Source organism: Quercus robur, chromosome 10 (genome assembly GCF_932294415.1).
Source record: "Quercus robur chromosome 10, dhQueRobu3.1, whole genome shotgun sequence".
NCBI lineage: Eukaryota > Viridiplantae > Streptophyta > Magnoliopsida > Fagales > Fagaceae > Quercus > Quercus robur.
Window position 1 is genome coordinate 18,218,440 of NC_065543.1, and position 21,685 is coordinate 18,240,124.

Here is a 21,685-nt window from a genome sequence, read left to right on the forward strand (position 1 = left end):
GTAAAATAAGCGCCGAAACTCAAACTCTAGTTTCACATGTCGTTAGTAACACGTACATGAAGTGAAATTTAAAAAAAAAAAAAAAAAATGTGGGACCCGCAGCATTGAATACCGTTGTTTCCCATAGTCTACCGGGCACCGGCCCCATTTCATTTCTAGTTTCTTCTATTCACCTTCTCTCTCTGAGTGAAGTTTAGACTTTGGAGTCTGGCCGTACTGTATCTGTATAAGTCAATATGATTGTTGAAAGAAAGGACCGAGTTGCACATGGTGCTATCTCCATCAACTCCATAGATCTCTCTCTGTCTCTTAACTGTGCCTCTTTTATTTGTACTAAGACTGCCATTACCATTTATCACTTTCTACACATAGCCACAGAGATATTAAAGCTCTGAATAGATTTTTTTTGTTTGTTTTGTTTTGTCTCATCTGTGTTTTTGTCCTTTTCCTCTAAAACTTACATAAGAAGGCTTGGTCTGAAGTTGAGGAAAGCAAATTGGAACATAGGAAGGAAATGGCAGAGGAAAGTATGAGTGAAGTTACTACTCCAGTTCGTCAGGTTCTTCTCATTTCTGCTGGTGCTAGTCATTCTGTTGCTCTTCTCTGTAAGCTTCCATCCTTTTAACAATTAATTTACAAGTTTCCTTTCAAGTCATTTTGATTTTGATGGAATGGTGGATTGAATTGTTGTCACTCTTTCTAAGGTACTGAGAATATTCTGAGGAAAATGGAATGCAATATTGATTGTTCAGTGGCTTGTGTGGAAGTTATTGTTTCTTGGATTTTTCTAGTAGTGGAAATTCTGTAATTCAAAGTTCTAGAAAAAAAAAAGAAAAAGTGATCTTTCTTTTTTTCCAAGAGATAATCTCTGCAACCATTTTGGGCATATCTTTTAATGAGATATTTTGTGGTTTTTGTGGGCAATTCTTCTTTTTCATTGCAAATCTCATTTGGGGTTCTTCTCTTTATATCTAAAAGTCATTATGGAAACAACTTTCAAACTGTTTTTTTATTTATTTATTTTTTATCTTGTTCATAAAGTCCTATGATTGATTAACTATTAACTATTAACTATTTTTTCCTTTTTTTTTTTTTTGTGCCCGTATCTCACTTTGGATTTAGAAATCCTTTTCTTTTGATAAGTAAAATGTGATAGCCAATCCTTAGCATTTAAAATTTCATGGAATATTGGGATGGTGCAGTGACTGCTCTATTGGCAACACTCTGTAGATTTACAAAGCACGTTGCTATCCATTTACAAATATTACCTTGTTTTATTTGATAAAGACAGATATTTTTATGGACAGATTAATATGTGCTAATATTTGATCATTTGATGGACATTAACAGATTAACCCCATTTATGACTATACTAGAGTGCAGAGCCTACACGCACCTTAATACATTTTGTTATAGACTACATTATCATTTAGTCTACAATGGGGCAAAAGTCAAGGAAGAGTAACCATGATAATCTTAATCTGTCAATGTTGATTTATTTACCAAAGAAAACATTGCCGTATATATGTTGATGTCATGGATTGTTGTATACAACATCAGCATCTTCTAAGTATTCTGTCATTCTATTAAATTTCTAGGTTATTTGTTTCCTTAATGGGGTGCTTCCTAGTAATCATTGTCTGATCCTGCATGGATTTGACCCTGTCTTTTAATAGATTGGTGCTTGATTTGGCTATTGGATCAGAATTGATTTTGATATCTTGCTTCATTTTGCTGTGGGGGCTCTTATTCCTGATCTGCCACTAAATAGGGTAGGCTCATGTGAGGGGAGGATTTTTGTTTCAAGCAACTAATTCTACAATAATATGCGTCACAATGAAGCAATCAAATAACATCAAATTGATTTAGAGTAGGTTTGGTTGTTGGTTGAAATTAAAGGACTCGGTTGCACACCATTTAGCATCTCAAGGGTTAAATCTATAAAATTAGAGTTTAATCACAGCAGATTTTATTTTGATGAATTTATGGATTTTAGGAAATGTGGTTATACCAAAGTTTTGCTGTTTGGCTACCATTTAAATGCAACCCTGTCTATATGGATCGATTTTTAGAATTATATAGAATGTACAATGAATAAATTCCGTGCAATGGGAAGCTCAATTCAGCTGGTGTAATTGACATGGCACTCTTCAGCTATCCTTAATCTTTGAATATAATATCAAATTGGTGTCTGTTGCCTTCTTAGATAAATTATTAGGATGGCTAAGGTTAAAAGCTTAGCACTAGTAATTTTTATTTATCCCACAAAACGTATTAAGTTAAATGGAAGAACATTATCAAGCACCTTGTTTTAGGACCTCTGGTAATCAAATTTGCTTTCCCAGTTAATTAGAGCTATTTACAGCTTTATTTGCAATGAAATATTTTGTGAAGCCATGTTTGTTTTGTTGATCTTCAAACTTGCTGGCTTGACTGTTGCTTCTGCGAATGACTTGTGTGCGCATAATTTCTAATATGACTATCTTCCTTCATAGATGTGTGTATATATATATATATATATATATAAGGACTCCCTTCCTTTATTCTTTTATTTAATGGATGGCTCTTTTGTTGGCTTCTAGTTCTTTGTGTATATATTCAGTTGGTGCCAGTTCTCTTCTGGAAACATGTTCAGCTTCATTCTCATACCTATGTTATAAATTTCACTCATTTGTTCTTGTGCTTTTGTTAATATTATACAGCTGGAAACATTGTTTGTTCTTGGGGACGAGGAGAGGATGGACAGTTAGGCCATGGCGATGCTCATGATCGACTTTTACCTACTCAATTGAGTTCATTGGATGAGCATGAAATAGTATCTGTTACATGTGGAGCTGATCATACAGCTGCATATTCTCTGTCACGTGTGGAAGTATATAGTTGGGGATGGTCTGTTTATCTTCTTTCAATTTGGTCTTTTGAAATTCAGTTTGATTGCGTTTGGATTTGAAAATTTAAAATCAAGGGATTTGAAGAACATCACAAGTATAAATTGCCATATATATAACTATAATATAATATAACAACACATGATGATGTGGGTTTTGAAGATTTTGTCCAAATAAAAACAATTATGATATTATGGATTTGAAAAGACATCTTAAGATTCTTAACTCTACTTATTTCAAATCCACTATTAACAGAGCTCAAGTCCATCCATAAATTTCATCAACAGAAAACAATCTGGCATTTTGTACTATATTCAAGCCATTTAAACCTGAAATTGAAATCCAAATCTTTCTTTTATAACTTCCTCTATCCAAATGCACCATTTAGGTATTTTACCTCAAAATATGTTGTCTTTGCCACATTATTGCATTGATTTTAAATTTAAAAACTAAACATGTTTTAGAAGTTAGCTAAGATCTTATTTAATAAAGTTCTTCGTTTATTTGACTCTTCATGAAAGAAAGTGGTTGATCAGATGGTTGATAGTGGTACTATTATGGATGAAAAGAAAAGAAAAAAAAAGTTGAAAGGGGTATAAGAGAATTTGGTCTCTTGTCCTGCTCTTGCTGAAGGGAACTTTTATTTTTCAGAAAGGTTTCCATTTATTCTGTTCGCCCTCCCCCGCTTGTAAGATTTGAGAGGGGTATGTGGCTGTAATTGAGTCCTTGAGGAAACCTGTAGGTCTTGAGTTGGGCTTTTGGGGCCACCAGTGGCCTTAGGTTGGCCAAACAACCCTTTCTGATTTACATTAGGTAGGTCATGCCTGGGCTGCCATGCAGTTCCATGGTCAGCATGGTGTGTGGGGCTTGTTTGGGCCTTTTAGATAAATCACCTGTTGTGATAAACTCTGAGGGGGTGTCAGCAATGCATAACACTTGGCTGCCAACACTAATATTTTGTCATATGCAAATTTGTACTTGCCTTTTGCTTTTTAAATCACATTATTTTTATCTTCCTGCTTGATTGAAATATGGCTAAATTTATAGTCCACTTCTTGGTTTGAAACTTCAAATGGACTCTTTTTTGAATGGTTTCCTTCATAAATTATGGCAATGCTTAAAGATTCATGCTTGTTAATGTTCATGAGGTTAAATTTGTGTTAGGAGGCGGTGAGAGATGTATATATATATATATTAGTTTTTATTTATTGTTTTATTTTATTTTTTTTATATTTCCTAAGAAAAAAACATATAAGTATTCTATAGTTTTGCAGTTACGTTTCTTGCTTACTGATTTTCATATATAATTCTTATAAAAAATATCATATATCATTGATTGTGTAAACTTCATGACATATTGTAAGATTCTTTATGTTGTTTTACTCATTTACAGAACTCTATTAGTTTTTCTACTCTTGGCTGGATGTTCATGTAACATGGCTTCTTACTCATATTTAATAATAAATGCGAATGTATGTTGATATTTTTTTTGGTTTGATTTTCATGTTGTTTGTGTGCATTTACCTATTTTCCAGGGGTGATTTTGGGAGGTTGGGTCATGGAAACTCTAGTGATTTGTTCACTCCTCAGCCAATCAAAGCATTGCATGGTCTAAAGATAAAGCAAATTGCTTGTGGGGACAGCCATTGCTTGGCAGTGACCATGGATGGCGAGGTGCAGAGGTTAGAAATCTTTCCTAAACTCTAACCCAAATTTATGTTTTAATGAATGCCTAGATTTTAAGTTATTTCAATATAGCTATAGTAGTGGTCCAATCCAAGGTGGTTGCTTCAATGTCTTAGCAGTATTTACTAAAAGTCCACTTTGGCCAGCCTCCCTTCTTTTTCATCTTACATTTGAATGGAAAAAATCATTTTCAAACTGAACGGGACTGAAAATTTTTGCTTAGTAGTAGTACATCACAATTCACAACTCACTTGGGACACTGGGATAGCAGACCCAGGATAACAGACCCAATGCCTTAGTAAGCATCATCCAACAAGTCCCAAGAACTCTAAGAAGAACAAACACTATGCTTGATCTCTGACAAAAGGCGAGAAACATATGATCACAAATGGGACCAAAGTTCCACTCTATGAATATCATGTTTGAGCTCCCATCTAGGAAGGGTAATTTCAAGCTTAATATGTACATGTCTCTTTAGAAACCTTTAGGTTTGGAAACATAGACGATAATTTTCTATGTCTACCTATTCCCTTGATGCCTAGCTGCAGTGGGTTGTCTATGCTAGATCAGTCTATGTTGTTGAAGTGTGGCTTGAATTGCCGTAAAGTCAGTCATGATTGATCAAATTTGAGTAGAAAAAGGATTCCTCATTACGAAGGAGAGATTTTCCCTAGGCTTGGTTGTTTCTGTAAGGGAGAGCTATATGTATGTAATTGGATTTAGGTTTCTTGAGAGTGCATTTGTGCTACTAATGTAATCTCGCTATTTTTGTAGTGAAACTTACTCCTTTTTGTCGCCCATGAATGTAGGCAATTTGCTAAACTACGTAACTTCTTGTGTTCTCTATGCATATGCTTCTTGATTTATTGTCTTTTATTGTTTTGGTTTGAATCTTTTGAGTGCTATCGCATAAGAAGTGGTATCAGAACTTGGTAAGGGTTTTGATATCTTGATTATGGTAAATATGCCAAGCATCAACTATGAGGTGGAGAAGTTTTGTAGCATAGGAAATTTCTCCATTTGGCATAGGAAATTTCTTCATAAGGTGTTCCTTCGGAAAGTAGGGAAGCTTGAGAATATGAGTGACGAATACTGGGAAGAGATGGAAGAGAAGGCTGCCAGTGAAATTCTTCTCAACCTAGATGATGAGGTCCTTCACAACATTACAGGAGCATGGACAACATAGTAGATTTGGAAGAAATTAGAAGGTCTTTATGTGAGAGAATTTGGTGAATAAGTTGTATGTAAAGAAGTAGCTTTATGGTTTGCAGATGAAGGAAGGCTCAGACTTGTTGGAGCATCTATGTGTGTTTAACATTGAGATTTACAAATTTAGACCCCAGTTTTACAGCTTATGACAATTTTAAGCTAACTAACAAATTAAGCCCAATTGTTAATGTAATTAGCCAATTAACATATGCATGGATATAAAAACATAGCAGCAGGTCCCAACTAGAATACAAACAAAACAAATTGTTTACGGAGAGAAAAACCTAAAACTGGGCAAATTACTCTTCAGGCCCTATAGCACCAAATGATCCACTAAACAAGAATGATTGTATTGTTTTGTACAAATCATTTACAAAACCCTCCAAGCTAAGTAATGACTATGTACTTGAGCCTCCAACTCCTGCTAGTGCTCGATTCCTCAAATCTTTTCTTCTTGTGAATCACTAGATTCGTGAATTGAGCCTCCAATTGCAAGACCAAGTCTACTTGGCCATTCCAGGGCCCCTTGGAGATTTTGGGGCTATTCCAATAATTCCCCAACACCAAACAACACCAAGAACTTTCAAGGTTTCTTTGTGTGTATTGGATTTAATTGGAGAGGGAGAAGGTAGAGAGAAGAAATGGATTTTTGCTCTAGGCTTTTAGGATTCTTTCTAGCTCTTCAATATGAGAATTCTTTCTGAAATTTCATGAGAAATGAGGGTTATATGGAGGATGGGTCTATAGGTTGGTATTGTATAGAACTTTGTAACTGATTTCTCTCAAGTTGCAGAAATGTATGCTTGAGCGAATGTGCGGAGAGAGAGGAAAACTTGTTGTTAACTTTTTTTCAAACTCCTGATTTGCCTAGCACATTGCCTGACACTCCAAATTTCACTCGAACTAAAATCCCTAGCCTACAGCTTCAAAATTTAATTCTTGACCTCTTCAACCTACTACAAGTTAACTCACAATAGTAAAAAATACATTGAAATAAAAAAATAAAAATTACATGCAAATTTGGCACAGACTATGCCAACACACTAAGAATCCTAACATGTTCAATACTTAGTTTTTGAATTTGGGGTAAAGCTTGGGGAGGAAGACAAAGCGATACCCCTTTTAGCATCTAGTGACTACGTTGATGTCTAGAACTCAAAAAGGTGCATAATGCTCTCCTATCACATGTAAAGATGAAGTTGGATAGTTAGATTCCCAGGCCAATGGATTTCTTGGAAGAAGTAAGTCAAGGGGAAGAAACTCCAATAGGAAGTGATCTCAGTCCAGATAATGAGCAAAAAAAGATGTAGAGGGTGCTAATATTCCTAATAAACAATGATGTTTTGTGCTTGGTCATTTTTTGGTGAATGATAATATTTTACTAAAAATCCTTAGCATTCAAGACCTATAACTAAGAGAACAAATTCAAAAAACAATCAAGAAAAAGAACAACTATCAATGAAAGGAAGCAAAGGAGATGAAAGGGTGGACAACACAACCATCCACTCGTATAAAACAATCTGAAAAACTAGTTTTAGCTTTGTAGAAGGCCTCTCTAAACCTCTAAACGTTCAACTATTCCGTTTCCTCCATACCATCCACATCAGACACAAACATACTGCATACCAAATATTGTCATTACCCCATAGAACAAAACTCCCTTTCCAACATGTCAACATATCAATCATACTCTCTGAGGCATAACCCACTGTACCCTGAATAAACAGAAGACTAGGGACCATAGCTCACTAACATACGTACATTGGTGGAACAAGTGATCAGCGGTCTCCCCATACTATTGCATTCGTAACACCACTCAACCACACAAACCGTTTGGCAGCAAAGATTATCAATTGTGGGAATCTTACCCAAGGCAGTGGTCTAGGTAAAAAAGGCAGCCTTAAGAGGAACCTTAACTCTCCATATGCTCTTCCAAGGAAATGGATTGACACTCCCCTTTAATATAACACTATAAAAGGAATTTACTTCAAACATGTCACTCTTATTAGGTTGCCAACACAACTACTCTTATACATCCTTCTTGTTCTTAAATAGAGAAGATCCATAAATGTGATCATCTCCCATCTCCTCCAACTCCCATTCATGTAAGAACCCTGTAAAGGTAAAATCTCAAAACATGGACCCTGTTAGAATTATATGGTTAAATGATTAAATTTATCATCTCCTAACAGCTTAAGCTTTTGGGAGAATCGGTAATTTAATAGACCCATCTTGCCAACACAAATAATCCGCAAACCACTTATCCTGAGCAATGCTAAACAAAGCAGGGAAAATATCCTTCAAAACCCCATCTCTGCACCACCAATCAAGCCAAAAACGAACATTGGCTCCTTATCCTACGGTAAAAGATACAAACCTAGCAAACTAGTTCCAACTTGCTCAAATATACTCCCATAAGCAAACTCCATACCCACCTCGAACCTCCTTCAAACACCACCCACCCCAATCACAACCATATTTGCATTCCACAACCTGCCTCCATAGAGCTCATTTTCTGTAGCAATCTCCATAACCACTTATACTATAGAACTTGTTTAAACCGCCCCATCTACCTAACTCCCAACCCTCGCTGTTTGATCAGGGGTACACATTGTCTTCCAGTTCACAAGGTGATACTTAAATTTATCCCCCCAAGCTGCCCCAAAGAAAACCCCACTGCACATTCTCAATATGACTTCCAATACTAGCTGGGGGAAGGAAGATAGAGAGAATGTAAGCGCACAAACTAAAGAGAGTACTCTTAATCAGAGTAAGCCTACCCCCTTAGACATATAAAAATTTTCTACCAACGCAAAAGCCATTTCACCATCTTTTCCAGAATAGGATCCGAAACCTCTATATAGGTTTAAATTTAGCTCCAAAAGGTGGTCCCAAGTATTTCATTGGAAGACTAGAGACCCTACATCCAAGAATAAGAGCCAAACCCACCCCCTTAGGAACAGAACCAACTGGAACTAATTCAGACTTCCCCAAGTTTATTCTTAGACCTGAAACTACCTCAAAACACAACATAACACATTTCAAGTGAAGGAGTTGATTCAGATCCGCACCACAAAAAATCAGGGTATTGTCTGCAAACAATAGTTGTGAAACCTGTTTGTTCGTTTAGACCCCTTAAACCAGATTGTTTAATCTAATATATTAACCAAGTGATTACGTAGATTAATTATTTAGATCTAGGTTAAACAACAATATATCATATCATACAAAGCAGTGGAAAATAAATAACATCACGATATGACAACCCAGGAAAACCAATGAAAAGAACCGTTTCAAGGTAAAAACCTATTGAATTGAAGTTTTTACAATCAAATTTAACCCTAAATCTATTACTACCTCAAGTAGTAACTTACTAACACGACCACGTACAAGCTCCGAATCCACGAACTCCTTCTCTTCTCGGATTTACACCAACAGAAGCAACCTTACTTGTGATTTTGAGATCCCACTCAAAGGTTTAGCAACACAAACTCTCCAGTTTGTGACTCCAAGACCACCCTTGAAGGTTTAGATCATCAGCAGTTATTGATCTTGTTGCAGCAACTTTAGATCTATCGGATCTAATGATATGAGATCAATTTCCGGTAGTGACTTTGATGGAGGAAGGCACAATACCTTTTAGATCTCACGAAAGCACCTCCAAAGTCTCCATAAAATGTGGCTTAGGGTTTCCTTTTTATACCATGTGAAATAGGTTTGAAACCCTAATCACTTATTGGGCCAATGGTTTGTTGGGCTTAAATAAAATTCTGCAGAATTTGATTTTTTGCGATTTTCTATCGGTCGGATTTCACAGAATTTGAATTCTTCTTTTTGTGGCTTGTATGTTCTTGTGTTTTGACTTGTAACACCTTGAGTATTGTCTAATCAAACCTATAGATCTAAGAATCTATATTTAGACAAGTTTGTGCTCACGGTTTGCCAATTGTTCTAAACTTTTAGAACCTAACAAAACCATCAAAGGGAAATTATCCCTGCTTGCCACAAAAAAAAAAAAAAAAAGCCCCCAATAAACAATCTGTATACTACTTTATCCAACAACTTACTCAAAGCCTCCATAACTATCACAAATAGTAGGGGCGGTAAGGGATTACCCTGCCAAAGCCCTCTAAAGCTACTGAAAGCCCACATGAGCTACTAGTAACTAAGACAGAAAAATATACAGTGGAAATACAAAAATAAATCCAAAGCCGCCACCACTCCCAAAACCACATCTTCTTAACAGATGAAGTAAAAAATCCCATAAAAGTCAATTAATCATGACTGAATTTGAGTTGCAAAAGGAGTCCTCGTTCCTTCAATCTTTTTAGCTCCTTTGCTTGTGCAGAAAAACCAAGTGTCACCTTCTCCAAACTCAACATTTTTGTGCCTATATACCTGGTCTTTTGTTTAATTTTTACATGAGAGTTCCAAGCCATGGCAAGCTTTTAAGCTATCTTGTGTAACTAAGAGTGGCACAAAGAAGAGATTGTCTCTAGTTTTGATCATTTGTGTGAGAGAAAGCTCTTTGGGTGTATTTAGGTTTTAGGTTTCTTGAGAGTGCCTTAATGCCATTTTTGTAATCTTTCTATTTTCTTAGTGAAATTTCATCCTCATCCCTACCCGTTAATGTAGGTAGTTTGTCAAACCACGTAAAAATTCTTGTGTTCTCCGTGTGTATGGTTGTTGATTTATCTTATCTTGACCATTTTTAGTTTCAATCCTGGGAGCGCTATTGCACAACATATTTAGTTTGAACTTCCCACCGCCAATTGAAAATTCTATTTAAGGGATAATGGGAATACACTTGTAACAATTCCTGATGTAGAATTACTCAAAGGTTTCTTTTTACAAAGACCCATTATGGAAGCAATAACTATAGGTCTATTGGCCATCTCCTTTGATCGATGAACTTGCTTTCCTCATAATATTGGTTAATTACATAGCAGGCTCATGCTCATTGATAAAACCAAAATTTGGTATTTATCTTATGTTCAGTTGGAACTGTCTTCAATGTCTTTACACCAAATTAATTTTAAGCAGAATTGTCTTGAGTGTTGTTAGGAAACATGAATCCTAACCCAGGATATATGAGATGCGAATGCCATAAAATAGACGAGAAGTGATCAATCCACACATAAAAACCCTAGATTAACATGGTGCACCAAAACTAGGGCTACATCCATGAAGTTGTTGCATTTTATTATGATGGCTATGGAGTGATAAGGATTATATAACCCTACTCAACTATTTTTGGGGCTACATGTATACATGAAATTTCAATGATGGGCTTAGGCTTCTAATGTAATCTAAAGCACCGGAAATACCCCCAATAATTGTAGGGCAAATTTTGCATGATCTGGGGCTGGTCCTGAACCACCAACATAATAAAAAGAATAGCCATCATGTCATGTGAACTTAGGCTACTATTCCAATGGATTCTATGTCTAAGTATTCTTGCTTTCTGCCATCATTTATTACTTATGCATATAAGCTCTAAATTTTAGGAAAATGATATACTAGTGAATTATCTGTCTTTATTTTTATGAAGTTGGGGGCGGAACCAAAATGGTCAACTTGGTCTTGGCACCACCGAGGACTCTCTTGTCCCACAGAAAATTCAAGCATTTCAGGTACTTAAGTCATTTAGTTATTTTCAAGAGACATTCATTATATGCTCTATTTCACCTTCCTCACTTTTAATCATCAACATTTGAAGGTATAAGACCGTTCCCTGTGAAGACAGAGCGAACTTGCTTTTTCTTTTAACCCTTTTTTTAATATATAATTTTAGAACATAAATATTAGGAAGATGTGTATTTTTTGTAGTTTATGATTTGGTTCTCTGATAAAGAGTTATGTTCTCATTAGTTGTCTATATCTATGTGGGATAGTGTTAGGATATTTACTGACTTCTGATCCAGTTTTTCAATTTACAAAAACAAGGGATGTATCCAAGTAAAGAATATTGGAGGTTTGTAATTGGAAAGGTCTAAGATCAAAAGGGAACAGATCTCCAAAATCGATGCAATCCTTTTAGCATTTTTCAAATTTCACTTTTGGTAGACCAATGAGTAAATTAATATTTGGATACAATCGTTTGAGAAATCATTGTATTTCTTTAACAAATTGATGAATTTTCAAGGCACAAACAGTCATGATATCTTTTCAAATGGGATGAGACCAGTCCTATTTTATCTTAATTGAAGAAATAATTGCAAATAAAAATTAGTAATCCAGTAGAAATTGGTATGATTCAAATTTCACATTTTGTTTGTTTAAGTATCATTGTGTCATAGCTCTATGACTCAGATTTGGTTCATCCTTAGATGAATTGCACTATATTGACTCAGATTTGGTTCATCCTCAGATGAATTGCATTATATTGACCCCCATAAAAGAAATGGTAAGTATTAAAAAAATAAACAAACAAACAAACAAAAAAGATTACAATTTAACAGAAATTTCACCACCAAGCATTGTGACTGTACATGCTTGTTTCCCTTTATCGATATTCTTTTGTACTTGTTGCTTATTTTTAATAGAAACTGTGGATGTCACAACTCACAAATATTTCCATCAAAGAAAGAGAAAAACTAAGAAACAAACGAATTTATCAGGATAAATAATTATCCGGAAATATGATGTTATTTTTCAAATTCCTGTATCAAATGACAATGTAATTTGTGAAATACACAAACAGAATTTTTAATCAGGTTTTCATGCATACACTTTTATGAAATGATTTATGCATCTAACTCATGTATCTCTTGTTAGGGAGTATCTATTAAAATGGTTGCTGCTGGTGCTGAACATACTGCAGCTGTTACAGAAGATGGGGAGCTATATGGATGGGGCTGGGGCCGATATGGAAACTTGGGCTTAGGTGACAGAAATGATCGATTGGTTCCTGAAAAAGTTTCTGCTGTTGATGTATGTGAAAATATGGTATTATTTATTTCTTCTTCTAAGATAAGATAATGGTGTAAATGATCATTTAAGCTATAGTGCTGGAAAAATAGTGTCATACATGCATAATTCATTGGACTTAAAGATTCTGGTTATAAAATATTAGATCTTTGGTGTTAATAGGAAGTGGTTGCGTTGGTTCATGAATGAGTGGAATTCCAAAAAATTTATTGCAGCTGTCTATGTTGTTGATAGAAGTAAACTTAGGATGTGTTGAAGGGCTAGCCCTTATGGCTTTGATCTTTTTGAAGGTATTTATTCAAGCTGGTTTTTCTTTGAGAGTGGGTTGTCATGGACAATGGTACTAGGGTTTTGTGATGATAAGTGGCATGGTTGTCTGCAACTATGGTTGGAGTGTTGAGTATCAAGTACATTCTAGCTGTCACAAATGGGGAATTGGGTAATCTTATGGAGGGAAAATAAATATTTGGTTGTTGTTGTTAAATTACCGATTGTCCCAAAGCTTGAGTTATTGGGATATGGTAAATTTAATCATTTAATTACACAATTCTAACACTCCCTCATGTGTGAGCCAAAACTACCTTTTAATAGGTGATGCCCAACATGTGGGATTTCAAATGGGAGGTAAAGTGGAGAAGACATAGATCAAATTCAGGACCTCCTGCTTTGATATTGTGTTAAATTACTGATTGTCCCAAAAGCTTAACACTTTTCATAGAAATCTTAGATGGAGTCTTTCAACAGACTATTAGGCCTCTTAATAGTCCTAGGTTGGTGCCAGTGGTGGGGATTAAGATGTGTGTGAGATCATTATAGAGTCTTTGCTATCAAAGCTTGTTCTGTTCTTTCTTGGGTCATCAGGAGGGATTATTCATGAAAATTTCCATTTGGATAACTCCCATGCAATAGAAAGTGGGTTTTTTGAAGGGAAAAAAATTTTTAGATACCTGATATTTCTGAATATGATTGACCATAGATGATTTCATAGCATGCAGATGGATGACCCCAAAGAATTGTGAATTAAATGCGAGGGATATATGATTTGTTCTGTCATCCATTCATATGGGCCATATTGTCCCTTCTATATTGGCATTTGGTCCATATTATTGGGAAGATCTAGATTATATTAGGTGACACTTCATCACTTTGGCTGTTCATAGATGAGTGGTGACAGAAAGCTTGATCTCTTCTGGGGGGAGTTGCAGATTTTTCTGTGTGCATTCTTGTTGTATATGTGGAAAGAGAGGAATAGAATATGAGGATGTTAAGGCAAGGGGAATATAGTTGACAATTGGATATCCTTTTGTTGCTATTGCTTTCCTTGATTCATGGGTCAATTTCTTATGAATTTTCATGGTGCTCCATTGGCTTTTCTATGTTGATTTTCCTCATAGGCTTTGGCTCTGATCCTTGTTTGGTATCTTGTACATATTGTATATAATATTCTTTGTTTCAATGAAATTTATTACAGTTATAGCAATTGTCTTGTGTCCAAATAATTCAAAATAATTGGGAAAACATATACAAATTAATTATCAAAATTTTATACATCAAAACAAGTACAAAAAAAAAAAAGAAAAAAAGAAAAAAAGAAGCAAGATAGTTTGGCTCATAAAGGTCTCCCTTTAATTGTTTCCAAATGAAAAACTAGGCAGGTACCAGATTGAGGCATATACTGTTACAAACCGGTATAAGCTATAAAGTCAATTGAGCTGTAGGAACATTGTAGGAATTGAATGTTACCTGCTCTAAAATCTTGGTCATTATTTTCAATTCTAATTTTTATTATTCTTTAACCCATCAGGGTGCAACCTAGTGATTGGAGGCTTGGGATGAGCTATAGACCTAGACATCCTGATTTAGATCCCCACTAGAAGTTCCCTTGGATTACCTGATACATGGTTTTGGCGGGTGGGATCATGTATCCATGGTTTATTTACTAAGAGCACTCACAACAGTGGTGCTATATAAGTATAATGCTATTTTTTAGCTCTCAAACACCAAAAAACTATTACGCAGCAGTGGAGCTAAATCTAAAAAGATTTAACTCCTCAGCTACAGTGCACATCTATTCTTTAGATGTGCACTGTAGCTCAAAGCTAAATTTTTTTTTTTTATTATAGTTCTCTCTCCTCTCTCATTAAAATATTCATTTCCTTTTCTCTCTCTCTCTCCGGCTTCTCTTCTTTCTTCTTTCTTCCTCAATTTTTTTTTTCTCTCTAGCTCGCCGGCCTCCCTCATCCCTCAGCTCGTCGGCCAACTCCCTCACCGCCGACCTGTTCCACCAACCCAGCTCACCGACCCACGCCAAGCCCCATCGCTGATCTCCCCAAGCCCCATCGCCTAGTCCATGCCCCTCTGCCGGCCTCAACGTCACCGACCCAAGCCGCTGATCCACGCCTCCGCCCAGTCCTCCGATCAGACCCTCGCCATCTCTCTATTCTCTTTGCTGTGATTGAGTTTGTTTGTTTGTTTGTTTTTTTTTTTTTTTTTTTTTTTAATTTTTTTTTTTTATTAATGTATTTTCATATGGGTTTGGTGGCTGTGGTGGTGGTGGTTGATTTTGGCTATGATAGTGGTGGTGGATGATTTTGACAGTGGGTTTGTGCATTTTGGTTGTGGTGGTGGAATGATGTTTGATTTTTTTTTTTTTTCTTCTATGGGTTTGATGATTGTTGACTATGATGGTGGTTTGATTTTTTATTTTATTTGTGGTTTTGGTTGTGTCTGGTGGTGGTGGTGGTTGTGGCTGTGGCTGATGGTAGAGGTGGTTGTAGATGGTGCTGGGTTGTTTTTTTGGGTAGTGGGATATATTATTTTATTATAGGTGATATATTATTTTATTGTAGGGGATATATTATTTTATTGTGATATTTATATTATTTTATTGCGTTGATAGCTAAAATAGATCCACTGCTGTAGCATGTGTGTAGATATAATAGATAAAGTAACTTTTGGTGGAGCTAAAAAACTAAATTTTTATTTTTTAGCTCCACTACTGTGGATGCTCTAAGGTTGGGTCTAAAGGGCCCTACCTTGGTGAGGTCCCATGTCATAAAAAATAAAAAATAAAAATCTTGGTCGTTATATCCAATATATAGATTTATTGCAATATGTTAAACACATGGTGTTTCATGCTCATATCAGGATATAGCCACTCGAATGGAAGGTCAGCACAACAAGAGCTATATCAAGTTGTAAATTTATAAAACTGTCATTTCCATTGATATACACTGTCTATATGGTTGGAGTGTCCTAGTTTGATCATTGTTCTTCACTCCCAATGAGATATGTGTATTAAATGGATTTTAAAGAAGCTTTGTAAACTGTCTGGTGCCCAAAAATAAGTCACTTGTTATTTAGATGAAAATTTGGGAGAAGTCTGTAACTGGTGTTATATTTTTTCACCTGGTAGGTTACGTTTGACATGAACATCTTTTTTTCAATTCCAACTCTTCTCATGAAATACTTAGTATCTTTCATCTTGAAAGATAAATATCTAAGTTTCATTCTCCAAAATACTCTGCCATTTTCTCCCAGCTCTGCTTTGTTTCTCATCCCCCTTCCCCCTCATCACGTGCTTCACCTTATAGATATATATATATATATATATTTATATATATATATATGTATATTTATATATATAGATATATATGTATATTTATATATATATGTATATATTTAATTCTTTTTTAAAGATCAGTTTTCTATCAAATAATGTTACAGGGTGTGAAGATGGTTACAGTAGCCTGTGGATGGCGGCATACAATATCTGTTTCTGCTTCTGGTGGTTTATACACTTATGGCTGGAGCAAATATGGTCAACTTGGACATGGGGATTTTAAGGATCACCTTATTCCTCACAAGCTAGAAGCCTTGCATGACAATCATATTTCTCAGGTGATCTCTTACTCCCATTTTCTTGGTAATGATTTTTGTTTAGAAGTGAAATTCGATATCCTACAACTTTTTGAGTTTGGAATGATAATTTTGAGATTCAAATTGTTTTGCAACCTCCATTGCCTGGGCAACAAATTAAATAATATTGATAATTCTCAATAGAAGTTTTACAAAGGCATATTCTCAACTTATAATCCATTTTCAACAAGTCAAGCTGTCCTATGTATATTCAATTATACCACTGAATAGAATTCTCTTTTCATGCCAGAATATGTCATGCTTCTCAACTTAGAATCCATTTTCAACAGGTCAAGCTGTCCTATGTATATTCAGTTATACCATTGAATAGAATTCTCATTCATGCTAGAATATGTTATGCATCTGAAAAATGTAATTGAATTTGTGATTGGTATGAGCTGGATAATGCTTATCAAATTACATCTATTTTATTGTGTGAGATCTTCTGCTCAGAACAATTTTTTACCACAGATTGGGAACACTTCTCTCTATATTTGGTTATATGTAAAGTTGTATCTAGACCTTCTAAGAAAACTGTGTCAAAAATACTCTTGAGCCAGCTCTTCAATGTTTAGAATAAGTAGTAACTGGTAAAACTAAATGGAAAAAATTCTGTATCAGTATCTGTAGCAGTAGAACTGTATGTGCAGTTCTAAATGGGGTCAAGAAATATTCAAATAATGAGATGAGTGTCAGTCTGTGCACCATGCTCAATGCATTAACTGGCCCAAGAAAGACTACTGTGTGTGCCTTTAATAGTAAAGAGACCCCATCTGTTTCTTCCCAAAGTAGAAAATGAAATATAGCAACGGGTGTAGGGAGAGCTCTGTACATGCATATGTGTGTGTGAGTTGTGTGTGTGCATTCTGTTCCTAAGCATCACTAAAGTTCATATTTACTTCAGTAGAAGATTACTTCACCCATCCTTCTCTTCACCCAAAAGAGAAAACGAAATATAGCAAGGGGCATTGGGAGATCTGTAAATGTGTGTGTATGCGCGCGCGTGCGTGCATTCTGTTCCTAAGCATCACTAAAGTTCATCATATTTACTTCAGTAAAAGATTACTTTTATTGTATTGTATCGTGGACCATATGTTCAATTTATGTTTGATTCTTTTATGAGAATAATTGATGCCTGATATATGTTGAATTCCATATGGTGGACTTAATTGTGCTGCTAAAGTCCATTTTGTCTGAACTTTTCTTGGCTTGAGAATTTTCAGATATCAGGAGGTTGGAGGCATACAATGGCAATTACATCTGATGGAAAACTTTATGGCTGGGGCTGGAATAAGGCTAGCTATCTACCTTCTTCTATTTAAAATTTTATTATCTTTAAAATATTTTGCAAAAAGCTCCCTTGTTGATGAATATTTTTTTTTCAACCATTTTGTGGTGTCAATGCCCATGTCCTAACTCATGCCATGTTTGTTCAATGTGGTAATAATATTGTTACTAATTTTCTGTCATGGAAATTTGACAACTTCAATTGTCACTCTTTGAAATTTTACATCTCTAAAGTTGTACTTCACCTGCACTAGCTAATTTATTTTGTATGTAAAACCTTTTGGTTGATTTTATTTCTTTGTCTCTTTTATGTACAGTTTGGACAAGTTGGAGCTGGTGACAATGTTGATCATTGCTCTCCTGTGCAAGTTAAATTTCCCCATGAGCAGGCACATTATTATTACTGTAGCACCTAAATTGGTTAAGATATTCAGTTATAAAGAGATTTTCTTCTTTTGATTTCTTGTCTTAGTGAGATCCCCCCCCGCCCCCCATGGGGCCGGTTATTCTCTTATTTCTTTGTAAGTACTCTTTTTTGTAGTCTTATTTTTCAATTATTCATGCATATTTTATTTGGCACTTGGCAGAAAGTAGTTCAAATCTCTTGTGGGTGGAGACACTCACTTGCTGTTACCGAAAAGCAAAATGTATTTTCTTGGGGAAGAGGTACCAATGGACAGCTTGGGCATGGGGAATCTGTTGACCGGTAATAGCATTTAGATCTGGATCAATATCTGGATTTGCATGCATTAATGATTGTTACTCTATTTGCTCGTATGCAGAAATAATAAGCTATGCATGAGGAAATGAGATGATTTGGATTCCTTCTTGTTTTTAAATATAGGTCCTGCTTAATTATATGTTTACTCTCAAATTAATGATGTTTGTCTCTTGTAATCCAAGGAACATTCCAAAGATCATAGAGTCCTTGAGTGTTGATGGATCTAGTGGGCAGCATATAGAATCCTCCAATGTGGATCCATCATCAGGTGTTGTATTCACTGAAAATATTATATATATATATATATATATGTATAGGCTAGTAATTCAAGAATTTTTGTCTTAATTGTTGGATTTTTGTTTTTGTTTTTTAATGTTCCTTTTATATGTTTCCTTGGACAGGCAAAACCTGGGTCTCACTGTCAGAGAGATATGCAGTTGTTCCTGATGAAACTGTAAGTTTCTGTTCCAATAAGTTTAATATCAAAGTCGGATACTTTCTGTTATGGACGAGTGATGATTCCCACTAAGATTTGAGTTGTAAATTGACTAGAGTAAAGACTCATAAGCTTGGAAGTTTCTAAAATTGAGGAAAATAAATTTATTACTCCTATTAAAAGGCTTCTATGGTTGTAATAACAAAGAACAGTGACCCAAAAATATACAATTGTGCCTTTTAATTTTTATTTTTAATTTTTTAAATTTATTAATTTTGACAGCATACCTCTTTTCAAGAATTACCAAAATATTTAATTGTATTGATGTTTTCACCACCTTTTTAGCACTTTAGCTGTAGGGAAAGAAAGATTGGCATCTTTTCTCTCTCTCTCTCTGTGTTTGTGTTTGTGTATGTGTGTGTTGGTAGCTTGGTAGAATGAGTCACATTTGTATTGTGGAAAGTCCATATGGCATTAAGGTTGATAGCCTTGCAAACTGAAGTTTACAACGGTCATTGACTTAGTATGCTTCTGCAGGTCCAAGGGCAAGCATCTGTCTCAGTCAGTGGTAATGGGAATGATGCAAGTGTTCCTGAAAATTAAGTCAAACGGGTACGAGTGTGATATTCCAGACATCAATGAAACAGTCGAGTTACCTGTCCTGGCTTCTGAGTTACCAAGCATCATTTTGTGAACTAGGCAACTACATGATTTCTGTAAATTCTAATCATTTCTTGGATTTAACACTGGTTTATGCGCGGAGGGTATACTTTGAACTCTACTCATTTAGAAATAATTTTTGTTTGAATGCAATAGTTGTGTCTTGTTTCTTTCCTTGGCTATGGAAAAGCATTTAATGATTCTTCTAATCTCTGGGGATCTTTGTTTTTTATCAAGGAACACGAAAGATTCAATTCTGGTCAATTAGACGAGTAATTGGCTCAAAGGCAAAATCTAAACTCTACTTTTGCAACAAAAGTCATACAACTTTATATTAACTATAAATCAACCTCATTACACGAATCTACTCTTCACTTTTCGTTTTCAAAATACTGTTACATTCATTGTCTCAAAAATTTCTAAAATTACTGTAGCCACATCTATTCCATGTACTAGGCATTTATTCTACACAAAAGCCAGTAGTGAATGTAAGAGCTATCATGTTTGCTTAATTTTATGATGCAATCCACGTAATGGTCCAAGAAGAGCCCAAGTCCAAAAATGTCTTAATTTTTACTGTAAAAGCAAAAGCAAGAGAACAAAGGCCAAGAAGAGCCCAAGTCCCATCAAAGATCTCAATATTGTACATCACAACTTCCATAATGTTAGGAGACTGGTAGGAATACCGAATACGAATATCCATAAAGAAGTTTCACTGAAAACTCGTTATCTTTTACACCAGGAAAATCAATTTTAATTAGAAAGTAGGAAGCACTATAGAAAATAAAATACGTATTTATCTAGGTAAATAAACACCTAACAATTAACATGGTGTAACTGTCATTACAGTACAGGTTTTGCTTCATCAGCATTAGAATTTTCTTCTTAACTATTTCTCACTAAAATAGTGACGAATTATTTTTAATCAATCAGATCTAATGAGACCAATGAAAGCATTTCTTTATGTGGTCTTTTATTTTACTTTGTATTTGAATTCTTACCTGTGAAATAGTTCCAATTCCCTTAGCTCTTTGAGATATCTTTAATCTTTTTGATCTAGAGTCCAAATTTGGTAAGGATGGGGTGTAAAACCTTTGTTTTATACCATCCAATAATATATTGTCACATAAGCTTTTTACTTGAAACTCAATACATCTTACTACACATAATAACATCTCAATAAATTTACAGTTAAGTTGGATTTTCAAATGGGTATTAGAATCGATTAAGTGTGAATGTGTCTATTCTTTAATATGTAATATGATGATGTGATATGTTGAGATTGGAGGGGTAAAACTTATGTTTTACCATACATCCTTATAGAATATAATTTCTTTGAGCTATTATAGAATCCAAAAATATAGCAGAAGGGTTGATATATAAAAATAAATAATTACAGTATCAATTGACAAACTAAAAATATAACATATTCACTCAGGAAAAAAATATCAAAATTAATAAGCAATTGATGACCAAAGATTGAAGAAAAATTATTTGTACATCTTTGTAATAGGAAATTGATGAAATTTTTAAAAGGCCTTTTTATTTTTTGGGATTTATTAAAGGTTTATTTTTTATTTTTTGTTATTGATGTCGGTGTAAATACTCTACGCAAGGAGGTGAATGTTTTATTCTAAAATTAGAGCAAAAGAATGTGTAATAACAAAAAAAAAAAAAAAAAAACCTAAGTAAGTTCAGTGCAATTACCTCATAATCTCATATATACTTTAGCCAAAAGGTTTTTGTCATTGTCACTGTCATGAACCAATGTCCACTACGCAATGAAGTCAATAATGTATCAAAGATTGTTTCGATCTGGTCAGGGAAACAAAATATTTTGATACTAGTCAAAACTAGTGTGTCGTTTTGAAATTATTGCTAATATATATAGTTATTTATTTATATCTTCATTAATCAAATTCCATGTAATTTAATAACAATATTTAATAT

At 34.8% G+C, this 21,685-nt stretch overlaps 1 protein-coding gene across 2 annotated transcripts; it reads left to right on the forward strand.

Annotated features, from left to right (window-relative positions):
- The first annotated feature begins 215 nt into the window (after positions 1-215).
- On the forward strand, positions 216-19,905 carry LOC126701496 (ultraviolet-B receptor UVR8). Of its 2 annotated transcripts, none has more exons than XM_050399625.1 (12): positions 216-605; positions 2,703-2,889; positions 4,424-4,570; positions 11,335-11,416; positions 12,561-12,731; positions 16,440-16,613; positions 17,855-17,926; positions 18,236-18,307; positions 18,506-18,624; positions 18,822-18,907; positions 19,041-19,093; positions 19,613-19,905. In XM_050399625.1, the coding sequence occupies exons 1-12, from the start codon at positions 515-517 to the stop codon at positions 19,676-19,678; spliced, it is 1,320 nt and encodes a 439-aa protein (XP_050255582.1). In that variant the 5' UTR covers positions 216-514; the 3' UTR covers positions 19,679-19,905. The 2 variants fall into 2 exon arrangements, with proteins under 2 accessions (XP_050255582.1, XP_050255583.1); XM_050399626.1 differs by having other exon boundaries at positions 217-605; positions 12,561-12,716.
- The last annotated feature ends 1,780 nt before the right edge of the window (positions 19,906-21,685 follow it).

What these genes read in the sequence shown, in the direction of transcription:
- LOC126701496 (XM_050399625.1), top strand. Translation starts at nt 515, where the DNA reads ATGGCAGAGGAAAGTATGAGTGAAGTTACTACTCCAGTTCGTCAGGTT. An exon ending in AGAAAATTCAAGCATTTCAG is followed by an intron (nt 11,417 to 12,560) that starts GTACTTAAGTCA and finishes ATCTCTTGTTAG; the next exon opens with GGAGTATCTATTAAAATGGT. An exon ending in TTAAATTTCCCCATGAGCAG is followed by an intron (nt 18,308 to 18,505) that starts GCACATTATTAT and finishes GGCACTTGGCAG; the next exon opens with AAAGTAGTTCAAATCTCTTG.